Source organism: Macaca nemestrina, chromosome 20, assembly GCF_043159975.1.
Source record: "Macaca nemestrina isolate mMacNem1 chromosome 20, mMacNem.hap1, whole genome shotgun sequence".
Classification (NCBI taxonomy): domain Eukaryota; kingdom Metazoa; phylum Chordata; class Mammalia; order Primates; family Cercopithecidae; genus Macaca; species Macaca nemestrina.
Genome location: NC_092144.1, coordinates 3666676 through 3691568, shown reverse-complemented (window position 1 = coordinate 3691568; position 24893 = coordinate 3666676). Strand labels below are relative to the sequence as shown.

The 24893-nt window shown below is 56.3% G+C and overlaps 1 protein-coding gene across 2 annotated transcripts in view; it reads left to right on the top strand.

Moving 5' to 3' along the window:
• The first annotated feature begins 1090 nt into the window (after nucleotides 1-1090).
• Nucleotides 1091-24893, top strand: part of LOC105485357 (mitogen-activated protein kinase kinase 2) — a 37123-nt gene continuing 13320 nt past the window's right edge. Inside the window, exons 1-3 of one of the 2 annotated variants that reach the window (XM_011747648.2) lie at nucleotides 1091-1433; nucleotides 7878-8088; nucleotides 16380-16526. In XM_011747648.2, coding sequence (XP_011745950.1) covers nucleotides 1342-1433; nucleotides 7878-8088; nucleotides 16380-16526 — 450 coding nt within the window. In that variant the 5' untranslated portion in view covers nucleotides 1091-1341. The remainder of the gene's footprint in view (nucleotides 1434-7877; nucleotides 8089-16379; nucleotides 16527-24893) is intronic. The other variant, XM_024793864.2, reaches the window with a different exon arrangement.

Here is a 24893-nt window from a genome sequence, read left to right as displayed (position 1 = left end):
AAGGGACAAAACCTGTGTGATCCTACCCATATGAGGTCCCTAGAATCATCAGATTCACAGGAAGTAGGATGGTGGGTTCCAGGGGCTGGGGAGGGGGATAGGGAGTGAGGTTTCACAGGGACAGCGTTTCAGTTTGGGAAAATGAGAAACTTCTGGACATGGTGATGGTGGTCGCTTAATGCCTCTGAGCTGTGCATTCAGAAATGGTGAAAATGGCAAGTTTTATGTTATGTGCTTTTTTTTTTTTTTTTTTGAGACGGAGTCTCGCTCTGTCTCCCAGGCTGGAGTGCAGTGACCGGATCTCGGCTCACTGCAAGCTCCGCCTCCCGGGTTCACGCCATTCTCCTGCCTCAGCCTCCCGAGTAGCTGGGACTACAGGCACCCGCCACCGCGCCCGGCTCGTTTTTTGTCTTTTTTTAGTAGAGACGGGGATGGTCTCGATCTCCTGACCTCGTGATCCGCCCGTCTCGGCCTCCCAAAGTGCTGGGATTACAGGCTTGAGCCACCGCGCCCGGCCGTTATGTGCATTTTATAATAAAAATGTTTTAATATGCGCATAACAATACATGCAATTTTGTTTGTCAATTAAAATAAATTTTTAAAAATGTTTTGGAGTGGCCTTGCTCGGATGAAAGAGGGGGAGTAATTGACACTTTAAGGCGGTGCGAGCCGGGGCATGTGTCCACCCTTGCCAAAAAGATTAAATGGACTCTGGGTGGGTCTCGTCCACTGTTCTGGGGTCTTTTGGGTTGTCTCATCCCCAGCCTGGGGCACCACAGGTTCTCAGGAGTCTGGCTCCCTGCCCACCTGTGCTAGACCATCAACCCCCCCCCCGCCCTCATCCATCCGTCTCCTCCCCTGCGCCCGCGCCTCGTGCCCCAGGCGCATGCGCACACGCGCCGTGGGAAGGCAAGCGAATGCGCACGCTCCGGGCACCGCCTCGCCTCGGTATCCGCCCCTTTCCCCTCCGAAAGGCGGCCTGGGCTTCTGCGCAGGCGCACCGGCCTGGGGTAGGGTCCATCGCGGCTCCCGATCCTGTTATCGCGAGAGGCCGGTCCGCGATCTTGTGGCCGCCCCTCCCCTCCCCCGGCCTCTTGGACTCCGGCTGCGGCGTCAGCCTCTCGCGGGCCTCGGCAGAGGTGGCGGCTCCGGCGCCTCGGCCCCAGCGCCCTTCGGCTACCCTCGGCCCAGGCCCGCAGCGCCGCCCGCCCTCGGCCGCCCCGACGCCGGCCTAGGCCGCGGCCGCAGCCCCGGGCTCGCGTAGGCGCCGATCGCTCCCGGCCCGCCCCCTATGGGCCCCGGCTAGAGGCGCCGCCGCCGCCGCCGGCCCGCGGAGTCCCGATGCTGGCCCGGAGGAAGCCGGTGCTGCCGGCGCTCACCATCAACCCTACCATCGCCGAGGGCCCGTCCCCTACCAGCGAGGGCGCCTCCGAGTGAGTGGACAGGGGTCGGCCGGAGACTCGGGGTGCACGGTGCAGGGAGCCCTCGGGGAAGGACGGGGCGAGGGGTGCAGGAGGCAGGAGGGTCACGAGGGAGGATGGGGTGAGGGGTGCACGGGGCAGGGAGTTCTCGAGGGGAGGACAGGGCGAGGGATGCAGGGGGCCTTCGAAGGAGGATGGGGCGAGAGGTTCAGGGAACTTTCGGGGGAAGACGGGGCAGGGGGCCCTTGGAGGACGGGCTGAAGGGTGCACAGGGCAGGGGGGTCTGGGCCGGTTATGGGACGAGGATCTTTGAGCAGTGAGATTGGGCGAGGGGAGGTCGTTGTGGTGGAAAAGATGGGGTGTGGGATTCCTGAAAAGTGAAATTGGGATAAGGGGAGTCTCTGAGTAGTGAAGTTGGGGTGAAGGGTGTCTCTAAGAGGAGAGGATGGGGGCAAGGGTCCCTGAGCAGTGAGATTGAGTGAGGGGAGGTCCCTGCAGTGCGGAAGATGGGGTGTGGGGCTTTTGAAAAGTGAAGCTGGGGTGAGCGGAGTCCCTCAGTAGGAAAATCGGAGTGAGGGGTGCCCATAAGGAGAGAACAGGATGAGCAGTGAGATCGGGGTGAGGGGTCTCTTTAAGAGGAGAAAACAGAGTGTGGGGTCCCTGAGTAGTGAAATGAGGGTGAAGGGTTCCTAAGAGGAAAGGACAGAGTGAGGGTTGCCTTAGTCATGAGATGAGGGTCAGGGGAGCCCCTGAGTAGGGAAATCGGGGTGCAGGGCGTTCCCAAGAGGAGAGGATGGGGTGAGGGGAGGTTAGGCAGCCCCTGAGGAAGGAATTTGGGCAAGGGGGCTGCAGAGGGGAGAGGATGGGGTGAGGGGTCCCTGAGTGATGAGACTGAAATGGGGTAGGGTCCCTCAGTAATGAGATTGGGCCAAGGAGGTCCCTGTGGGGAAAGACAGGGCATGGAGGCTCTGAGTAGCAGAATGCTGGTGGATCTCTAAGTAGTGAAATGGGGTGTGTGGTCCCTGAATAGTGAAATCAGGGAGATGGGGGGGTCCCTGAGTAATGAGATTGGAATGAGGGGAAATCCCTTTGGGGAAAAGATGGTGTTTGGAGTCCTTAAGTCATGAGATCGGGCCAAGGAGATGTCCTTGCAGAGAGAGGATGGGGTGCAGGGCCCCTGAGTTGTGAGATGGGGTCGAGGGGGTTCCTGAGAGGATAGGATGTATCGGTGGGTACCTGTAGGGGGAAGGATAAGCGAGGGGTGTCCTGTGCAGTGAAATGATAGTGAAGTGAGTCCCTCGGGGGAGAGATGGGTGAGGGATTCCCTATGGGGGAACCATGGGGTGGGAGGGTCCCTGGGCCACGAGTTGACAGTGCAGCACCTGGGTGGGGAGGACAGGCTGAGAGGTCCTGGGGGGCGGGGAGCAGTCCTTCTGTGGAATGAGTCCCTGAGTAATGAGGTTGGGGTGGGATGAGGAGGGCACCTAGGGGGCTAAGGTGGGGCAGGGGGGTCCCTTAGGGGAGAGAATAGGCTGAGGGAGGTTCATAGACAACCAGGAAAAAGAGAAGAGAGGAGAGGATGGGGGGCTCCCAGAGGGGTCAGGATGGGGTAGGAGACCCTAGAGGGGTCAGGATAGAAGGGCTGTAGGGGGGATCAGAGTGGGAATTCTGGGGTATCTGAGGACAAGGGGGGGTCCTAGGGGAGTCAGGATGTTGGGGGGCTCTAGCGGGGTCAGGATGGGAGTTCTAGGGGTTCCGGATGGAGGGGTTTCTGCGGGGGTCATCTGGTAGGGTCAGGATGGGGGTTCTAGGGGGCTTATGTTGTGGGGGTTTGGGGAGGTCAGGTTAGGGGGTCCTAGGGGGGTCATGTTGGGGGGTTCTGGGGGTTCAGAGCAGGGGGTCCTGGGGGATCATGTTGGGGCAACTCTGGGGGGGCCATGGCAGGGGGTCCTAGGGGAGTCATGTTGGGATTCTGGGGGGGTCAGGGCAGGGGGTCCTGGGGGGTCATGTTGGGTTCTAGGGGTTCAGAGCAGGGGGTCCTAGGGGAGTCGTGTTGGGTTCTGGGGGTTCAGAGCAGGGGGTCCTAGGGGAGTCGTGTTGGGGCAGTTCTGAGGGGGTCAGAGCAGGGGGTACCGGGGGGTCACATTGGGGGATTCTGGGGCGGTCAGCAGGGGCCCTAGGGAGGTCATGTTGGGGGATTCTAGGGGATCAGGGCAGGGGGTCCTAGGGGTCTCATGTTGGGTTCTGGGGGGATCAGGACAGGGGGTCCCGGGGGGTCAGGTTGGGCATCTCTGAGAGGGCATCTCCTGCTTGTGGCGGTGCCTGGTGTGTGGAGTCCCTGAAGCTGGAAGTGTGGTGAGGAGACAGGGAAGCTGGCGTGTGAAGAATGAGGAGGCTCGGGGATCAGGGGACCCTGCTGGCCCCTGAAAGCGGAGGTGCAGATTCTGAAGCAGGTGGACTGGAAAACCCTCCTGAGGGGCTGACCCAGTGCAGAAGCTTTGAGGAGGTGGAGGGAGACCAGAGGCCTGGGCGAAGGGGTCAGAGAAAGGGGCATGCTGGGGTTGGGGTCGCGTGCTGGCAGAATCGCACTGCTCCAGGACGAGGGAGGGGACTGGGTGTTGGGGGCACACACTGGTGGGGTCATGCCAGGGTGATCTCTGCACTTACGTTCTGCAGGGCATAGTGGGGCAGGGCAGGACGATCCCCCGGGCCCTTGGCTAGGGTCCGGGTGCCGTACCTGTGTTGTGACCCCTTGAGAACCAGGTGTCAGGGACTGTGGCATGTCTGGTGGCCTCTCCCGCTTGGGGGCCGGCCTTCTGTGACCCGGATGAAGAAGACTCTTGATGCCAATGTGTGCAAGTCAACACGGGCACAGCCAGACACGGGGGCCTGTTCCTCATTCTCCGCACGGAACTCGCCCTTCACATTCTCTTCCGTGTGGGGTTTGATTTCCATCCCTTGAAGGATTACCCCCAGGAGAGGAAGCCGGCTGTAGGGATGCCAAGGTTTGGTTTTGTTTAATAACCACAGTTGGGTTGCCAGCAAATTTCAGATGGATTAGTCAGCTGACTCCGGGATGCATTTTCAGTGTTTTGAGCAGTACTTGAGATCTTCCGAGTGTGCCATCAGAAGTGTGCATTCATGGCCAGGTGCGGTGGCTCACGCCTGTAATCCCAGCTCTTTGGGAGGCCAAGGTGGGTAGATTACTTGAGGCCCGGTGTTCAAGACCAACCTGGCCAATATGGCGAAACCCAGTATCTATTAAAAATGCCAAAAAAAATTAGCTGGGTGTGGTGGCGTACACCTGTAATCCCAGCTACTTGGGAGGCTGAGGCAAGATAATCGCTTGGACCCAGGAGGCAGAGGTTGCAGTGAGCTGAGATCGCACCACTGCACTCCAGCCTGGGCGACAGAGCAAGGCTCTGTCTCAAAAAAAAGAAATATTCATTTATTCATTCATGTTATTCGTTCATTCATGTCCCCCCCCCCTTCTGTCCCGCTCCCAGGGTCTCGCCATTCCTGCTGCTTCTGGGTCCTTGTTCAGCAGCTGCTCAGTGAGCACCTACCAGGGCTCTGTTTCCCCTCGTAGGGGACACTGAGATGAGCAGGAGTTGTCCTGACCTGGGGCAGGTGTTGTGACCTGGGGCAGGTTCCTCCACCCCTGTGAGTCTGTTCCCTCCTGCCTGGGCTTCCGGGGATGATGGGGAAAATGGAATGAGATGGTGTGAATGGAATGAGATGGTGTTCGTCCAGCCCAGGAAGCAGTGCCCAGGCCCCTGCCTTCTGGCGAGCTCTTTGCAGCACCAGCTCCAGCGCCATCACCTCATTTCTGGCCTGCGTGTCCCATGGCTTATGCCACTTCCAGCTGTAGGCAAACAGTGGTCAAACTTCGGGATTGGAAGGTTCCAGATGGAAGGAGCCGTCCACGCCTTCATTCCCTGCTTCTGTCCCCTCTATGGCTGTCCACCATGACTTTAGCTCCTTCCGGAATTGGGACCTCTCGAGTTGGCCTGCTCTTCCAGGGAGACGTTTAAAGCTGCACTGCCTGGTTGAGTAGCCCCTGGCTACAGGCAACACATAAAATGAGAATTGCCCAGACCCACAAGAGCATAGGCGCAATAATGCAATAATGCCGTTGTAGATTTCAAAGGCTTAAGATGGAAACAATGTGAAACATTCATTCATTTTTCATACTGGTTGTATGTTGGAAATGATAACATTTTTGATGGGTTAAATCAAATGTGTTATTAAAATTAATTTCACGGTGGCTCAAGCCTGTAATCCCAGCACTTTGGGAGGCCAAGACGGGCAGATCACGAGGTCAGGAGATCGAGACCTTCCTGGCTAACATGGTGAAACCCCGTCTCTACTAAAAATTGCAAAAAACTAGCCGGGCAAGGTGGCGGGCGCCTGTAGTCCCAGCTACTCCGGAGGCTGAGGCAGGAGAATGGCGTGAACCCGGGAGGCGGAGCTTGCAGCGAGCCGAGATCCGGCCACTGCACTCCAGCCTGGGCGACAGAGCGAGCCTCCATCTCAAAAATAAAAATAAAAATAAATAAAAAAATTAATTTCAGCCAGGTATAGTGGCTCACGCCTGTAATCCCAGCACTTTGGGAGGCTGAGGTGGGCAGATCACTTGAGTCCAGGAATTCAAGACCAGTGTGACCAACATGGTGAAACCTTGTTTCTACTAAAAATACAAAAATTAGCTGGGCTTGGTGGCGGGTGCTTATATTCAGCTACTTGGGAGGCTGAGGCAGAAGAGTGGCGTGAACCTGGGAGGCATAGGTTGCAGTGAGCCAAGATCGCACCACTGCACTCCAGCCTGGGTGACAGAGTGAGACTCTGTCTCAAAAAAAATAAATAAACAAAAATTAATTCAAAATAGCCAGACATGATGGCTCACACCTGTGATCCTAGCTACTAGGAAGGCTGAGGTGGGAGGATCACTTGAGGACAGGAGTTGGAGGCTACACTGAGCTATAATCTTGCCACTGCACCCCAGCCTGGGAGACAGAGCAAGACCATGTCTCTAAATAAATGAGATCAGTTCACCTGTTCTTTTTAAACATGGGTACTAGAAGATTTTAATTTGTACACGTGACTTACATTCCATTTCTTTTGCACAGCACTTGGTTCTTGTGTGCATTGGGCTCAATTGTCTGTTACAGAGAAGTTGTCTGTTACTCCAGGATCTGGTTCCGAGTCGAGGCATTTGTGAAAATAGCTTACTGTCGAAAATTCTTGGAATCACCCAATAAAGTGCAATGTACATGCTTGTTTAAATTTTTTAAAATTTTTTTATTGTGTAGAAACAAGGTCTTGCTCTGTCGCCCAGGCTGGAGTGCATTGTCATGATCATGGCTCACTGCAGCCTCAACCTCCTGGGCTCATGTGATCCTCCCACCTCGGCCTCCTGAGTAACTGGAACTACAGGCTTAAGCCACCATGCTCGACTGTAGGTCTCACTTTGTTGCCCAGGCTCGTCATGCTTGTTTTTTGGTTTTTTGGTTTGTTTTGTTTTGAGACAGAGTCTCCCTCTGCTACCCAGGCTGGAGTGCAGTGGGAAGATCTCAGTTCACTGCAACTTCCGCCTCCCGGGTCCAAGCAGTTCTCGTGCCTCAGCCTCCCAAGTGGCTGGGATTGCAGACGTGCACCACCGGGCCTGCCTGGTGCAGCTTTTGTACTGAGCCTTCTGCCTTCCGCTCTCGGTTCTCGTACTGTGCTCAGAACACTTGTTCCTCTATCTCCTGCAAAGACAGGCATCCTGGCCTGGGCTCCGTTCACCTGATCCCTCCCTCGTGTCCTCCCGACATGGTCCGGAGCTTGTGCCCTAGGAAGGAGGCCTCCCAGCTGGGTGCGGTGGCTCACGCCTGTAATCCCAGCACTTTGAGAGGCTGAGGCGGGCGGATCACTTAATGTCAGGAGTTGGAGACCAGCCTGACCAACATGGTGAAACCCCGTCTCTACTGAAAATACAAAATTAGCCAGGCATGGTGGCGGGCGCCTGTAATCTCAGCTACTTGGGAGACTGAGGCAGGAGAATCTCTCAAACCCGGGAGGCGGAGGTTGCAGGGAGCCGAGATCGCACCATTGCATTCCAGTCTGAGCAACAGAGGGAAACTCTGTCTCACAAAAAAAGAAAAAGAAAAAGCAGATGGAGGCCTTTGAGCTGCGGCTTATCCTCGAGATCCTGAGGTCTGCTAGACTTGCTGAGACGGGATCAAGGCAGCATCCTCAGTTCCCGGGGAGCGGCCCTGGATTCTGGTCATTGGTGTGTCTGCTGGGTGTACACAGCATGGATCCTTCTTTCCTTCTACACCACAAACCCCTGAAGTGCAGGAATCCAGTCTGTGTCCTTCTGGGGGCCGGCGCGCCACGGCCACGCGGTAAACGGCCAGGTGGAAAGGTAGACTCTCCCTAGGTAGCTAACCCCTGCCCTGGGGGTCTCTGCAGGGCAAACCTGGTGGACCTGCAGAAGAAGCTGGAGGAGCTGGAACTTGACGAGCAGCAGAAGAAGCGTCTGGAAGCCTTTCTCACCCAGAAAGCCAAGGTCGGCGAACTCAAAGACGATGACTTCGAAAGGATCTCAGAGCTGGGCGCGGGCAACGGCGGGGTGGTCACCAAAGTCCAGCACAGACCCTCGGGCCTCATCATGGCCAGGAAGGTGAGCGCTGCGGGGTCGGAGGTTGGGGAGTGGTGGGGAAGGTTCCCCCTGGAAACGGGGGAGGTTGGGAAGGCAGCCGGGTCTCTGCATTCTGATTAGCTCCAGGCTCCGTTCCTCATCCCCACCAGGGACTCTAGGTACTGAGAAAGGGCCCAGCTTCTGGGCAGATGGGAACGGTGCCAGCCACACACAGCTGTGCCCTCCGGTGGCTACCTTCTGCCCTGGAGGGCACTTGAAATCCACATTCGCAGAAAGCTAACAAGTGTGGATTTCAGGAATGTGAATGTGTTACGGTTCTCCAGAGAAACAAGCGATGAAGCGTGTGTGCGTTCGCGCCTGTGTGTACAGCCACGCACCTCATGGCGATGGCTCAGCCAATGACAGACCGCCTATGCAGCGGTGGTGACGTAAGATGATCGGGCCATGTCTTTACTGTGCCTTCTGTATGTTTATTTTTATTTATTTATTTATTTTTGAGACAGAGTCTCACTCTGTCATCCAGGCTGGAGTGCAGTGGCACGATCTTGGCTCACTGCAATCTCCACCTCCTGGGTTCAAGGATTCTCTTGCCTCAGCCTCCCAAGTAGCTGGGATGACAGGCGGACACCACCGTGCCCAGCTAACTTTTTTGTGTTTTTTTTTTTTTTTTTTTGAGACGGAGTCTCGCTCTGTCGCCGGGGCTGGAGCGCAGTGGCCGGATCTCAGCTCATTGCAAGCTCCGCCTCCCGGGTTTACGCCATTCTCCTGCCTCAGCCTCCTGTGTAGCTGGGACTACAGGCGCCCGCCACCTCGCCCGGCTAGTTTTTTGTATTTTTTTAGTAGAGACGGGGTTTCACCGTGTTCGCCAGGATGGTCTCGATCTCCTGACCTCGTGATCCGCCCGTCTCGGCCTCCCAAAGTGCTGGGATTACAGGCTTGAGCCACCGCGCCCGGCCCTTTTTTGTGTTTTTAGTAGAGGCGGAGTGTCGCTGTGTTGGCCAGGCTGGTCTGGAACTCCTGACCCCAGGTGATCCGCCCACCTCGGTTCTCTATATTTAGATAAACAGATGCTTATCAGCACCGCACCGTACAGAGTACAAGAGCCTGGGTGTAGAATGGGCTTTCCGGTGTTCACACAGTGACGACCTCGCCCAGGGAGGGATTTCTCAGTGTATCCCGTCCTTAACGATACTTGACTGTATGTGTAGAGAGAGATTTATTCTAAGGAATTGGCTCACACAGTCCCTGGGCTGGTGGGTCTGAAATCTGCAGGACTGACCAGAGCCCCACGGAACAGCTGACGCTGCGGCTGAGATCCAGGCCCTCCTCTTCGGGGGCCTTGGGCGTGGTTTTTTTTTGGTTGTTTTTTTTTTTCTCTTTTTTCCCCAAGACAGGGTCTCCCTCTGTCGCCCAGGCTAGAGTGCAGTGGTGCGATCATAGCTGACTGCAGACTCCGCCTCCTAGGCTCAAGCGATCCTCCCACCTCAGCATCCTGAGAGTAGCTGGGGCCACAGGTGCACGCCCGGCTAATTGTTTGTTTGTTTTGTAGAGACAGAGTCTCACTATGTTGCCCAAGCTGGTCTTAGACTCCTGGGCTCAAGTGATCCTCCTGCCTCAGCCTGCCAAGTAGCCAGGACTAAAGAGAACACCAGGCCTGGCTAATTTTTTTATTTTTTGTAGAGATGGGGTCTTGGTTTGTTGCCCAGGCTGGTCTCGAACTCCTGAGCTCAGGCGATCCACCCGCCTCGGCCTCCCAAAGTGCTGGGATTACAGGCATGAGCCACTGTGCTTGACCTATATTCTTCCTCTTCTTTTTTTTTTTTTTTTCTTGGCTTACTGCAACCTCCACCTCCTGGGTTCAAGGGATTCTCCTGCCTCAGCCTCCTGAGTAGCTGGGATCACAGGCGTGCACCACCACACCCAGTTAATTTTTGATTTTTTAGTAGAGATGGGGTTCACTGTGTTGGCCAGGCTGGTCTTGAACTCCTGACCTCAAGTGATCCTCTTGCCTCGGCCTCCCAAAGTGCTGGGATTACAGGCACGAGCCACCACGCCTGGGCAGGCTTTTCCCTGAAGGCCTTCAGCCGATTGGCTGAGACTCACCCACTCTGGGGAGGAGTAATCTGCTTTGCTCAGAGTCTGCCGATTTAAAGGTTAATCACATCTTAAAAACGTACCTTCCCAGCAACCTCTAGACTGGCGTTTGACGACGGGGCACCGTGGTCTCACCCAGGAGACGCATAAAGCTGACTGTCACCCCACTCTTTGAGAATTTGCAAGCCCTGGCGCTGACAGCCCCCGAGCTTAGTCATCCCGGGCTCCTGGGCCATGATGCAGCCTCTGCTCTGTGTTTGAGCAGAGTGCCCAGGGGATACAGGGAGGTTGTGACCACTCGGGGACAGCGGCTCTTAAACACATAAGCAGAGGACTTAGTGCTGACGGGGCGTTCAGCTCCTCCCCTGTGTTCTTGCAGACATAGAACGCTGCCTCTTCCTGGAAGCCCACCATCCTGTGGTCCCCCAAACTGGGGGAACCTGACCGCACCCAGTCCTGTGGGTCCGCGCAGGTGGCAGCATTGCTGGGGGGCCCTGCCTTCCTCGGGAGCAGCGGCTCAGCTCCTGCGGGGATTTAGCTCTGCGGCTCTGTCTTCTGGCCTCTAGAGTGCCGCCCTCCCTCCCTCCTGAAGTCTGCAGCCGCGGACTTGCTATTTCTGTCCCCGTGCTGCAGGCAGCCTCTTCCAAACCAGAGCAGCCTTGGAAAGCTCAGGTCCGCCTCCGCCCGAAGCACCGGGAGGAAAAAAGCAAGCCTGTGGTTGACAGAGCCACAGCAGGGCCTTGAGACAGAGTGCCAGTCCCCGTGTGTGCCAGGGACCCTCGGGCTTCTCAGGGAGCCTCCAGTGGTCCCTGATGGGCTGGGCAGTGGACATGAACCCAGTGCTTGCTGCATCAGCAGCTCCTGCTCCTGCTGACCGGCACAGGTGAAGACGGGCTCACCTGCAGCTTTACCACAGCCGGGAAAGGGAGGTCGGGGCCTTTAAACCTGAGGGCAGGCGTGGCTGGGCAGGCTCTGTGGTCTGGTGCATGGGGACGTCCCAGCGTCGGCTCTGGGGTTTGGTTCTGTCCTTCCGTCATGAAGCTGTCATTCACCTTGGGGAAGGCGGGGAAAGGGCACACAGGACTGTCGGTACTATTTTTGCAACTTCCTGTGCTTCTATAATTCTTTCAAAATTAGGTTTTCTTTTTTTTTTTTTTTTTTTTTTTTTTTTGAGACGGAGTCTGGCTCTGTCGCCCAGGCTGGAGTGTAGTGGCCGGATCTCAGCTCACTGCAAGCTCCGCCTCCCGGGTTTACGCCATTCTCCTGCCTCAGCCTCCCGAGTAGCTGGGACTACAGGCGCCCGCCACCTCGCCCTGCTAGTTTTTTGTATTTTTTTTTTTTAGTAGAGACGGGGTTTCACCGTGTTAGCCAGGATGGTCTCGATCTCCTGACCTCGTGATCCGCCCGTCTCGGCCTCCCTAAGTGCTGGGATTACAGGCTTGAGCCACCGCGCCCGGCCAGGTTTTCTTTTACGCGCCTGCAGACTCGGGGGTGGGAGAGGATGCGTTGAGCGCTCGGGCTCAGCAGCTCTGGCTGCTATGCAGGTGGGACTGCGAGGGCTCCTTTCATCTCATCTTATTTATTTACTTATTTTTATTTTTATTTATTTATTTTTTTGAGACAGAGTCTCGCTCTGTCACCCAGACTGGAGTGCAGTGGCGTGATCTCGGCTCACTGCAACCTCCACCTCACAGGTTCAAGCGATTCTCCTGCCTCAGCCTCCTGAGTAGCTGGGATTACAGGTGCCCACCACCATGCCCAGCTACTTTTTGTATTTTTAGTAGAGACGAGGTTTCACCATGTTGGCCAGGCTGGTCTCGAACTCCCAACCTCAAGGATTCCACCCGTCTTGGCCTCCCAGATTGTTGGGATTACAGGCGTGAGCCACTGCGCCTGGCCCAGTCTCAGTGTTTAAGGTCATGCTGGCTTGTGAGTGTCTTCTTGGCCTGACGGTGGCCTCTGACCCCCTCCCATTGGAGCGGCACCCCTGCATTCCCTGCATTCCCTGGGCCGGGGAGACAGGTGAAGAACTTGCTGCTTGTTACGCACGTGGGGCTTGAGTTGCCCGTGCTCGTAGCAGAGGTGGGTTGGTTGGTTCTTGCTTCTGAGTTCCTCCACTCCGCCGTAGCTCACTTCCAGGGTGGCGGTCACACGGCCTGCCCAAGGCCACCTCACAGTACCAGCTGCTGTCTCACAAGTGGTGACCTGAGCGAAGCCACTGCCAACACCTTTGACGCATGTTCTCATTGAAATTGAGCATCAGCCCCGTTTTGCAGTTAAAAAAACCGAGGCTGAGTGGGGTCAGTGACCGAATTGGATTTGAACCCTCTTGGACTTGGGAGCGGCTGCCAGGGCATAGCCTCCGGAATCCATTGCATGTCCCCTAGCTGGCCACCACTCCCATCCTGTGTGTTCATTTTAAAATCTCTTTTAGAGAGGAAGGCTTGCCATGTTGCCCAGTGTTGAACTCCTGGCCTGAAGCGATCCTCCCGCCTCAGCCTCCCAAAGCACTGGAATTACAGATGTGAGCCACTGCATCGGGCTCTGTTCCGATTTTTACAACAGCTAATTCAGAATGTTTGGAAGCGCAGTGTGGGCCACACGTGACTGTGGGCTACATCCAGCTCTGGAGCTGTCAGTTTCTGATCCATGATTCACGATATTGCTGAGCTCATTCCAGACCCAGGCCTGCGGGGCGGCAGCCTGGTCCTCGTCCCACTCCGACTCTCGCGGACACTCAGCGAAGCTCTTTCCTCTCCTTTCCTACTCCAAATGCCCAACCCCACCCCTGGCCCAAATTCCTCATTCTTCTGTAGAAACCGTCTCCACCTCCGAGCCAGGTCTGGCATTCAGTTTTAACACCCTGACACCACCCGCATTTAATCAGCTATTAGAGCTGGCAGGGCCTGGGCTGTGGTGTCCTGGAAAGAATACGGGCTGCAGTGTTCCCCGAGGCAGCCCCCATCCTGACTTAGCAGCTAATGCCACTGGGAACATGGCTCCGAGGCTCCGAACCTGGGCTTGCTCAGTCAGCAGGAGCGGGACAGCCCACCCGTCCCCCGGGGTTGTCAGGGTGAACTTCAGAGGGTGCAGGTGCTCAGGAACGCCCCCTCCCTGCCTGTCTGTCTTCCTTTCCCCTCGCACACCCTCAGTGGTGGCTGCCTGTTCATCTGGAATGCTTGCTCGACAGGCCCCAGGTATTACAGAACCATTAAAACTGAGATCACTCTGCAGCCGCCCTGTGCAGACCGGCCTCCCGCACATCTGCTACTTACTACAGCCTTCCAGAAGGCCTGTCGCTTCCGACGGCCTCATTTCACGTTAGGGGCTCCTGGGTTCCAAGGCCTCTGGGATCCCTCCCAGTGCCTGTCCGCCACTTCCTCTCCTCAATCACGGCTTGTGACGGCCGGCCGAACACGCGCTCTTTCCTGCTTCTTGTCACCCATCTATGGCTCCTTTGAAGTTTTTGGTCAGGAGCTGAGCCGTCCAAGACAGCAGCCCCCGGTCAGATGTGGCTACTGGGCTCTTACAATGCAGTCAGTCCGGATGTGCTGAACGTGGAAAACACGCACCAAGCTTCAAGGGCTTGGTGTGAAAACAAACGTGGCCTTTTCTTTCTTTTTTTTTTTTTTGAGACGGAGTCTTGCACTGTTGCCCAGGCTGGAGTGCAGTGGTGCGATCTCGGTTCACTGCAATCTCCGCCTCTTGGGTTCACGCCATTCTCCTGCCTCAGCCTCCCGAGTAGCTGGGACTACAGGCGCCCGCCACCATGCCGCTAATTTTTTGTATTTTTAGTTGAGACGGGGTTTCACCGTGGTCTCGATCTCCTGACCTCGTGATCTGCCCGCCTCGGCCTCCCAAAGTGCTGGGATTACAGGCGTGAGCCACTGCACCCGGCCCAAATGTGGCCTTTTCAAGTAAATCTCCCAACCTCCACGTGAACATCCAAGCTTCAGTACCGGGCCCTTGTGGAATGGGAGTGGGCACCTCTCAGATACAGCCTGGCTGTAGGGGAGAGCATCCTAGGGTGCTGGGGTGGCCCTGGGGCCTGTGGAGTCACCATGAGGGAGTGGAGTAGCCCAGGGGCCCCGTCTGGAGCTGGACTCTGCAGGCTGGCCTGAGGCGAGAAGCCAGAGCTACAGGGGCAGGCGGTGCCAGGGCTGCAGTCAAGGTGGGACACGCTTTGCCTGAGGAGCGGCTGGGTGGGGGGAGCTGGGCACTGTGCCCCTGGTCCCTGCCACGCTTTTCAAGGTCACAGGCCTGGAGCAGGGGGCACACCCCACACATGCCCTGTGCTGTGGCCACGGTCAGCCTCCTGCTGCCCCGAACACAGCGAGGGCTCCTTCATGCCTCCGTGCCCGCTGACAGGCGGCTCTTTGTCCCTCTGCCTGGAACACCCTCCCCCATCTCCTCCTCACGGTGACGGTCCTTCCTCAAGGCCCGACCCCAGTGTCACCTCCTTGTTTCTGCTCCCCGGGCACCCGGATTGCTTCTCCTTGGCGGCATTTTTGCCACGTCGAGGTGGTCTGACCCATTCCTGTTCCCGTCCTGAGCCCGGGTCTCCCCCAGGAAGGAGCCGTCTCCGTCTCAGTCCGTGGCTGTTTCTTCACTGACTGCACACCTGGGCCTGGCTTTGCCTCCGTGGCAGATGAGTGGAAACCATGACTTTTTCTTGTCTTATTGCAGCGGCTGGAGCGGGACGCTCTGATTCTCCAGAGCGCTGGCCCAAAGCCTTAGGCTGCTCCTTGCCGTGTGGGGGGTCCTGCCTCTCCTGGGGCTTGTCCATGGGGTTAGGGGTTGCTCGTGGTGTTTTATCTGATGTCCTTTCTGCACCTTTTTTTTTTTTTTTGAGATGGAATCTCACTCTGTCTCCTGAGTTCAAGTGATTCTCCTGCCTCAGCCTCCTGAGTAGCTGGGATTACAGGTGCCTGACTAATTTTTTGTATTTTTAGTAGAGATGGGAATTCACCATGTTGGCCAGGCTGGTCGCGAACTCCTAACCTGGTGATTTGCCTGCCTTGGCCTCCCAGAATGCTGGGATTACAGGCGTGAGCCACTGCGCCTGGCCAGTTTTTTTGTATTTTTAGTAGAGACGGGGTTTCCCCATGTTAGGCTGTTCTTAAACCCCTGACCTCAAGCAGTCCACCCGCCTCAGCCTCCCAGAGTGCTGGGATTTCAGGTGTGAGCCACCACGCCAGGCTCCTTTCTGACCTCTTGAGTGGATCTTTGGCTTCTTGCCTTTTTAAAGTGGCACCAGGGTCAATTTGATGAAGATTTCCCCTGCCGTCTTGAACTTGGGTGGAAGGAGAGGGAGAATCCTCAGGGGCGTCCGCGGCTCTGTGTGCCTAACGTCTCCACGGGGTGTCTCCAGCTTGAGGGTGGGAAGGGGCTCGAGATAGACCCACCCCAAGCAGGGAGAGGGCTGGAGGGGAGCCATTGCCCTGCCTCCCTCCTGGGAAAGGTGAGCACTTTGTCAAAGTCTGGTTTGACGGGGAAAAACGCTTTCACACAGCTCCCACTACAACTGAGCGGGAATTAAGTATTTGCTTCGTTGGTCTTTTTTGAAAACAGGTTTATTGAGGTGTAATTCACATACCTTACAGTGTCCCCTTTGAAAGTGTGTGACTCAGTGGATTGTAGTATATTCATGACATTGTCCTCATCATCACAGTCAATTTTACAGTATTCCATCATCCCAGAAAGAACTCTGTCCTCATCAGCAGTCACCCCCATCCCCTCCTCCAGCCCCCGCCACCCATGCATCCCCTTCCTGTCCCTGGATCAGTCTGTCCTGGACAGTTCATAGAAATGGGATCACATACTGTGTGGCCTTTTTGTCTGGCATCTCGCACTAAGTGTGACACCCTCAGGGTCCATCCACGCCGTGGCCGGGGTCAAGGCCTGGTTCCTTTTTACGGCTGAGTCCTGTTTCGGTGGGGGATGGGCTGCGCTGGGTTGGCCTGCTCTGCCCTGAGTGGGCGCCTGGGCTCTTTCCACCCTTGCCTGCTGTGAATCGTGGTGGTATGAGCGCTTGTGGACACGTTTCTGTGCAGACACACGTGTCCACTTCTCCTAGGCGAACATCTAGGGGTGGAATTGCGGAGCAGGGGCTGAATTGGTCTTGACCACTGTTGTGAACGCCTGCAGAGCAGAGGCCCCAAATGTCCTCATCCCATTTTCGGGCGCCCCCAAGCTGGTCTCCCCCCTCTCCCCGGCAGCTGATCCACCTTGAGATCAAGCCGGCCATCCGGAACCAGATCATCCGCGAGCTGCAGGTCCTGCATGAGTGCAACTCGCCGTACATCGTGGGCTTCTACGGGGCCTTCTACAGCGACGGGGAGATCAGCATCTGCATGGAGCACATGGTGAGTGCGTCCGGGACAGAGGCAGGGGCAGGGCCTCCCTGGAATAGAGCATGTTGGGGAGAAGGAAGGCTCCCCCTCATGGCCCCTTTCCTCGGAGGCAGCAGTGCGCCGGCTTCCAGGGGATGCCATACAGCTGTGTATATAGATGCTTTGGTTTTGTTTTGTTTCCTTTTGTGTTTTTTGAGAGGCAGTCTCACTGTGTCGCCCTGGCTGGAGTCTAGTAGTGCCGCAATCTCGGCTCACTGCAACCCCACCTCCCAGGTTCAAGCCATTCTCCTGACTCAGCCTCCCGAGCAGCTGGGATTACAGGTGCCCACCACCATGCCGGCTAATTTTTGTATTTTTAGTAGAGACAGGGTTTCACCATGTTGGCCAGGCTGGTCTCAAACTCCTGACCTCAAGTGATCCTCCTGCCTCGACCTCCCAAAGTGCTGGGATGACAGGCATGAGCCGCTGCGCCCGGCCAGTGATTTTGTTTTTTAAGCACTCATGCCTTCCTCCCGGCTTTGCTTTTTCTCTTGCTGTATCCCGGGTATCGTTAGGACAGCAGAGAGGGAAAACACTCCCGTTTTGGGGGTCACGTAGGTTGTTTCCAGTCTCTGCCCCATCTCAAGTAACAAGGTACTGACTCGCAGGCAAACCTGTGAGGTTAAACCGTGTGAGGGAATTGCTGGGTTCCAGGGCAGATGCGATTAAAAATTGATCATTATAAGGCTGGGCGCGGTGGCTCAAGCCTGTAATCCCAGCACTTTGGGAGGCCGAGGCGGGCGGATCACAAGGTCAGGAGATCGAGACCACAGTGAAACCCCGTCTCTACTAAAAATACAAAAAATTAGCCGGGCGCGGTGGCGGGCGCCTGTAGTCCCAGCTACTCAGGAGGCTGAGGCAGGAGAATGGCGTGAACCCAGGAGGCGGAGCTTGCAGTGAGCCGAGATCGCGCCACGGCACTCCAGCCTGGGCAACAGCGTGAGACTCCGTCTCCAAAAAAAAAAAAAAAAAAAAAAAAAAAATTGATCATGATCAGGCCGGGCACAGTGGCTCATGCCTGTAATCAGGATCTTTTAAGCCCAGGAGTTCGAGACCAGCCTGGGTGACAGAGTGAGAAACCATCTCTATAATTGAAAATATTAAGTGAGTGTGGTGGCACGTGCCTGTTTTAAGATTTTTAACATTTAAAAATGGGGATAAAAGTAGCGCCAGCTACATGAGAGGCTGAGGCAGGAAGCTCCCTTGAGCCCGGGAGGTTGAGGCTACGGTGAGCTTTGGTCACGCCGCTACACTCCAGCCTGGGCAGCAGAGCGAGACGCTGTCTCAAAACAAAACTAAGCTGATGACCGTTTTTAAATGGCCTTCTCAGGAAGGTGTGGCAGTCTGAGCTTGTCAAGGCGGGTCTGTGCCTCCCCCAGCTCAGATCTGTGGGATCACAGTCTCTAGGGTGGGGCACAGGCACCCCCTCCATGGACTCCGACGTGCCCCCTTGTTAAGACTGTCTGGCCGGCCGGACGCGGTGGCTCAAGCCTGTAATCCCAGCACTTTGGGAGGCCGAGACGGGCGGATCACGAGGTCAGGAGATCAAGACCATCCTGGCTAACACGGTGAAACCCCGTCTCTACTAAAAAATACAAAAAACTAGCCGGGCAAAGTGGCGGGTGCCTGTAGTCCCAGCTACTCGGGAGGCTGAGGCAGGAGAATGGCGTGAACCCGAGAGGAGGAGCTTGCAGTGAGCTGAGATCCGGCCACTGCACTCCAGCCTGGGTGACAGAGCAAGACTCCGTCTCAAAAAAAAAAAAAAAAAAACTGTCTGGCCTTGAAGCTCAGAAGTGGGTAAGATTGGGTGGAACAAAAGGAGAAGTGGCCAGAGCTCAAAACCCCGGAGGAAACGCTGCCGACCCCGCTACACCGAGCTCATCAGGTATCAGACTGCCCGCCACACGGCATCCTTTGCAAAACCAGAATGCTTGGGTGACACCCTGCAAACGTGCGATCCCCTTTGACAATTTTGTAATAAAGGCAGGAAGTGAATTTGAGCAAGGCCCCCACATAGCCATGTGACTCGGGCAAGGCAGCACCCGCCTTGGAACCCCTTTCCCGCCAGCAAGGGAGACCTGGCGTCTGCCCCGCTGCTCGCAGAGTCACGGTGCCGGCGGCATCAAAGGGTGAGGAAAGGATGAGGAAGTGCTTTGTGGTCTGAGGTGGTCCCTCTGTCATGTAGTGCTCCCCATTCCTCCTCGTCTTCCTCATCTTCCCGCTCCTCACGCCCATCAGGCACCCGCTCTACTCAGGAGTTTCGTCCTCCCCTCATGTGGCTGACTCAGCTCTCAAGACCCCTGCTTCCCATGCGGAAACGGGAGAGCATGGCAACCCTCCCCCAACCTCTGTTCTTGGTGAATTTAAAATGGGGGTTCCCTGAGTGGGTGCTGGCACCCCAGGGGACACCACACAGACCACCAAGCTGCAAGAGGGAGACACAGGCCATGCTGTCTGTGTTTATGGGGTGCATTCTTTAAAAGTTCCAAGTTTGTCTAGCCAGGGGTGGTGGCTCACACTTGTAATCCCAGCACTTTAGGAGGCCGAGGTGGGAGGATCACCTGAGGTCAGGAGTTCAAGACCAGCCTGGCCAACGTGGTGAAACCCTGTCTCTACTAAAAATGTAAAAATTAGCCAGGTACGGTGGCGAGTGCCTGTAATCCCAGCTACTCAGGAGGCTGAGGCAGGAGAATCGCTGGAATCTGGGAGGCAGAGGTTGCAGTGAGCCGAGATCGCACCACTGTACTCCAACAACAGAGTGAGGCTCCATCTCAAAAAAAAAAAAAAAAAAAATGTGGCCCACGCCTATAATCCCAGCACTTTAGGAGGCTGAGGTGGGTGAATCACTTAAGCTCAGGAGTCCAAGAGTAGCCTGGGCAACGTAGTGAAGCCCCGTCTCTACGAAAGGACAGAAATTAGCCAGGTGTGGTGTGCACGCCTGTAGTCCCAGCTACTCAGGACAAGAGTCGGTTGAACGCTGGAGGCGGAGCTTGCCGTGAGCTGATGGCGCCACTGCACTCCAGCCTGGGCGACAGAGCAAGACTGTCTCAAAAAAAAAAGTCGGCCAGGCGCGGTGGCTCACGCCTGTCATCCCAGCACTTTGGGAGGCTGAGGCGGGTGGATCACGAGGTCAGGAGATTGAGACCATCCTGGCTAACATGGTGAAACCCCGTGTCTACTAAAAAAAAAAAATACAAAAAAAATTAGCCGGGCGAAGTGGCGGGCACCTGTAGTCCCAGCTACTCAGGAGGCTGAGGCAGGAGAATGGCGTGAACCCAGGAGGCGGAGCTTGCAGTGAGCCAAGATGGCGCCACTGCACTCCAGCCTGGGCGACAAAGTGAGATTCCGTCTCAAAAAAAAAAAAAAAGAACTAAAAAAAACAATGTGGAACATGTTGATTTTAAAGCATCAGGTGAGCCCTGACAGGGCAGCATCCTAGGAAGTAAAGCCATCCAAGGGGGCCATCCCTGCCACCCTCGCCAGCCCTGTGAATCCTCTCCATGCTGAACGGTGCCCTCGGAATTCACCCATGTGCCCATAGGTTTCCACGGCAGGGCCTGCCCAGCACCTGATTCATTCCCTTCCAGGCCACCCCAGTGAGGCAAAGAGGCAGCTTAGCACCAGGGCTGAGGATGGGCGTCCAGATGAGGTCTCGGCCCCACTGCTCACTCTCACCACGAGTTCAGGACAGGACTCTTGCTGCTTCTGCTGTGAAGCCGAGGGAGGCGGTAGTCCCTGCTGGGGTGAGGACTATGTGAGCTCTCCCCAGGATGGCACTTGGCACGCACGGGGTGTTGCATCCGTGTCCTGCGGCCATTTCCCTGTATTTCTATGCAATTGCCCCATATTTCTGTGTCTTCTTTATTTTCTTTTATTTGGGGAGTAGGGGGGTACAAGGTCTCTCTCTGTCACCCAGGCTGGAGTGCAGTGGCATGATCCTAGCTCACTGCAGCCTGCACCTCTTGGGCTCAAGCGATCCTCCTGCCTCAGCCTTCCAAGGAGCTGGGACTACAGGTGCACCAGCACGCTCAGGTAGTTTTTTAAGTTTTTTGTAGATATGGGATCTCACTATGTTGCCCAGGCTGATCTTGAACTCCTGGGCTCAAATGATTCTCCCGCCTCAGCCTCCCAAAGTGCTGGGATTACAGGGGTGAGCCACCGTGCGCAGTCATGTATTTATATAAAATGGCCAGCACTTGTTGGTGACTGGAGCTTAGGAACAGTGGGGCTGGCTGCTTCCCTTGGGCCTGAACCTATTGCTGGATAACTCGGGGCAAGAACCCAGTGGACACTGGGACCTCATGGGATGGGAGAGGAGAGCCAGTGACTTAGGGACCTCATAGAGGTGCCCCTTGGCCTTTCTCGGGGTCTCGTGAAATCTGCTGAGGAATGCCCACGTTGTTCTTCAGTAATGGAAACTGGACGTGTCCATCACTAAGGGAGCGATTCAAGAATGATATTTGGCCGCTTTGCAGTGGCAAAGTGAAATCCACAAGGGTGTACTGAATGGGAGTATCCCCAAATACAACACTACTCATGTAGTGGAGGGGTGGTTGTAGAAAATAAACATCTCATGGGCTGGGCGCCGTGGCTCACGTTTATAATCCCAGCACTTCGGGAGGCCAAGGCAGGTGGATCACGAGGTCAAGAGTTCGAGACTATCCTTGCCAACATGTTGAAACCCCATCTATGCTAAAAATAAAAAATTAGCTGGGCACGGTGGTGCACGCCTGTAGTCCCAGCTGCTCAGGAGGCTGAGACAGGAGAATCACACGAACCTGGGAGGTGGAGCTTGCAGTGAGCCGAGATCATGCCACTGCACTCCAGCCTGGCGACAGAGCAAGACTCCGTTTCAAAATAAAAGAAAAAGAAAATAAACATAGCATTGGCCCTTTCATTTATTTATTGTCTTTTCAAGTCAGGGTCTTGCTGAGTTGCCCAGACTAGAGTACACTGGTGCCATCCTCCCACCTCAGCCTCCCGAGTAGCTGGGACCACAGGCACGAGCCACCATGCACAGCGAATTTATTTGCTTATTTTTGTAGAAATGGTGTCTCTCTATGTTGCCCACGCTGGTCTTGAACTCCTGTCCACAAGTGACCCTCCTGCCTCGGCCTCCCAGCACTTTGGGAGAATCACGTGAGCCCAGTAGGTCGAGGCTGCAGCGAGCTATGATTGAGCCACTGCTCTATAGCCTGGGCAACAGAGTGAGTCCTGAGACTGTATTTCCAAATACACAGTCAGATCTGGGGACCAGGTGCTCACTTCTGTAATCCCAGCATTTTGGGAGGCTGAAGCGAGAGGACCTCTTGAGCCCAGGAGTTTGAGAGCAGCCTGGGCAACGTGAGGAACCCCAGTCTCTACAAAAAATTGGCAGGACTTGATGTCGCGCCTGTAGTCCCAGCTACTTGGAAGGCTGAGGTGGGAGGATTGCCTGAACCCAGGAGGTCGAGGCTGCAGCGAGCCAAGATCCCACCACTCTGCTGCCGTCTGGGCAACTCCTGTCTCACAGAGAGAAAGAAAAGATCTGGAACAATCTGAGTCACACTTGAGGGGAGAATGGTGGAAGCGATGGGGCGTCCGGGTTTTTTATCTTCGTTTGAATTTTATACAAGAAAAATGTGTTCGCCTACTACCTATGTAACAAAAGTACAGTTACAAGACTATTTGAAACACACACACACACACACGGACACACACACACACACACGCACACACGGTAGAAGTGTGTGGTCATGCACAGAGTGAGATTTGGAGCCAGCAGTACACAGCTGCAATACCCTCTGCGCCACATCCTGTCTCTGTGACTCAGACAAACTGCTTGTCCTGCCAGACGTTGGTCTTTATAGCTGGAGACCAGCCCTTCTCAACCAGGGGCAGTTCTCCCTCCCAGGAGACACCTGGTGCTGTCTGGGGACGTGTGTAGTTATCACGTCTGCGGGTGCTTCTGGCGTGGAGTGGGTGGAGGCCAGGGGCGCTGCTCAGCACCCTGCAGTGCCCACACCGGCCCCACCCCAGAGAGTGACCTGGCGCCGATGTCACAGTGAAGAAAGACGGCCACAAAGAGAGCTCCTGTGAGGCGCCTTCCGCCAGCTCACGAGGCTTGCAGCCCAGCACTCCGCCCGCCCTCACCTCCTGGGAAGGGCTTTCTCAGTTTCCTCACGCAGCAAACATTGATTGTGACCCTCTGAGGAACGGAGACTGAAGGAGCTGTGCTGGGGAGCAGGGGTTTTAGGGTTTTAGGGTTGCGTTGGCTGCCTTGGCTGCGCTGGCTGCGTTGGCTGCGTTGGCTGTGTTGGTTGCGTTGGTTGTGTTGGTTTGTGTTGGTTTGTTTTCCACCACCCTGCCTCTTTGAAGTTGTTGGTCTCTTTCTGGTTTTTGTTTTTTTGAGGTAGGGTCTCCCTCTGTCACCCAGGCTGGAGTGCAGTGGGGCGATCTCGGCTCACTGCAACCTTGACCTCCCAGGTTCAAGGGATCCTCCCACTGCAGCCTTCCGAGTAGCTGGGACTACAGGCTTGCGCCACCACGCCCAGCTAATTTCTGTACCTTTTGTAGATGTGGGGTCTCACTGTGTGGCTCGGGCTGGTCTCAAACTCCTCAGCTCAAGCATGCGTTTTCCTCGGCCTCCCGAAGGGGTAGGAGCATAGGTGTGAGCCACCACGTCTGGCCTTTTTTTTTAAATTGAGGAGTCTCGCTCTGTCACCCAGGCTGGAGAAAAGTGGCGTGATCTCGACCAACAGCAACCTCCGCCCCCCCGGGTTCAGGCGGTCCCCCCGGGTTCAGGCGGTCCCCCCGGGTTCAGGCGATCCTCCTGCCTCAGCCTCCGGAGTAGCTGAGATTACAGGCGCCCACCACCACACCCAGCTAATTTTTTGTATTTTTAGCAGAGGTGGGGTTTTACCGTATTGGCCAGGTTGGTCTCAAACTCCTGACCTCAAGTGACCCGTCTTTTTTGGTCTCAAACTCCTGACCTCAAGTGACCCGTCTGCCTCAGCCTCCCAAAGTCCTGGCATTACAGGCGTGAGCCACTGCTCCTAGCCCATGTCTGGCCTCTTTTTAAAGAATTAGTTTAAGGTAGATTGATAACAACTGAGAATGGAAGCAGTTTCCACCTGGCCCTGGCTCACCGGAGCTCCCATCCCAGCCCCTCCTCCTGGGCTGTCTGGACCCTGGCCACACCTGCCCTCCCACCCTGTGTGTCTGCATCTTCAGCCTGGAGCTGGTGGATGGAGTCACATCTGTGCTCTAGAGGCCTCAGAGCGTGTCGGGTTCTCTAGAACTGCCCTCGGCCTTTCTCTCCGAGCCTAGCTGGGCAGAAGTGGCCAGAAAGCGGCAACCCGGGCACCCCTGAGTCCCAGGATTTCTCCCCCGGCTCCTCCCACCCATGTGAATGAAAGCCGTCCTGGGGAATGCTGGGCTTTTGCAGGAGTCCTGGAGCAGCGTGGTGGGGAAATCCAGGCTCCCTGGCTCGCCTCTCCAGCCTCAGTTCCGCTTTCCTCCTGCTGAGCGCAGAAGAGAAGCATGCCAGACGGTGGCAGTGGGAACTCGGCCGGTCACCCCTGCTGTCGTGGGGGTGGCCTGGCAGGTGTGTCCGGAGCCTCCACCTCTGAAGAGGCATCTTGGGTGGCTCCCAGGGCCTGGGGTTTTGGCATTTGGGGGTTTGGGTCCCCAGGCTTGTTGCCAGGCAGCCTTGGGCAAGACATGGAATTTCTGTTTCACCATTCGTGACATGGAGGTGGGGCCGCACCCAGGGGCCAGCCTAGCCATGATGACTGGTTCCCAGGCCTCCACAGGATGCCCGGCACAGCGGCGAGGAGACCGAGGCTGTGGGGAGTGGCCAAGGTCACGGTCACCTGGGCTGGCCTCACTGGGGTCCGTCCTACAGTCCATGCACCCCCTGGCACCTGGTCCTACTCAACCTGGCCTTTCTGTCCTAAGCGGCAGGGACAGGCGCAGGGCTTGGTTAGGGAGCCCCTGTGGGGGTCTGGACAGGCACACAGCAACCCTCCGTCTCCTCCCACATGGGCAGCGCCCGCTTCTCCTCCACGCCCTCACCCTCCCCTTCCCCTCGTGTGCTGGGAAGAGGACCCAGGCCCAGGAAGCTGATCTCCAGCCTGGCCGCCTCCCATGGCGCACAGACAAGCCCACCATGCAGGCTTCAGGGAGTGCAGGCCCCACAGCTGGCTGAGCCCCCGGCCACGGCTTGGGCTGGCCTGGAGCAGAGCCTCTGCCGTGGCGACGTCAGGAGGGCCGAGTCACGCAACTGATTCCAGGAAGGGACGGGAGGCGGGGGCGCCCTGGGCCCTGTTCCTCTGCCACCTTGTGGGCGGGTGTGCAGAC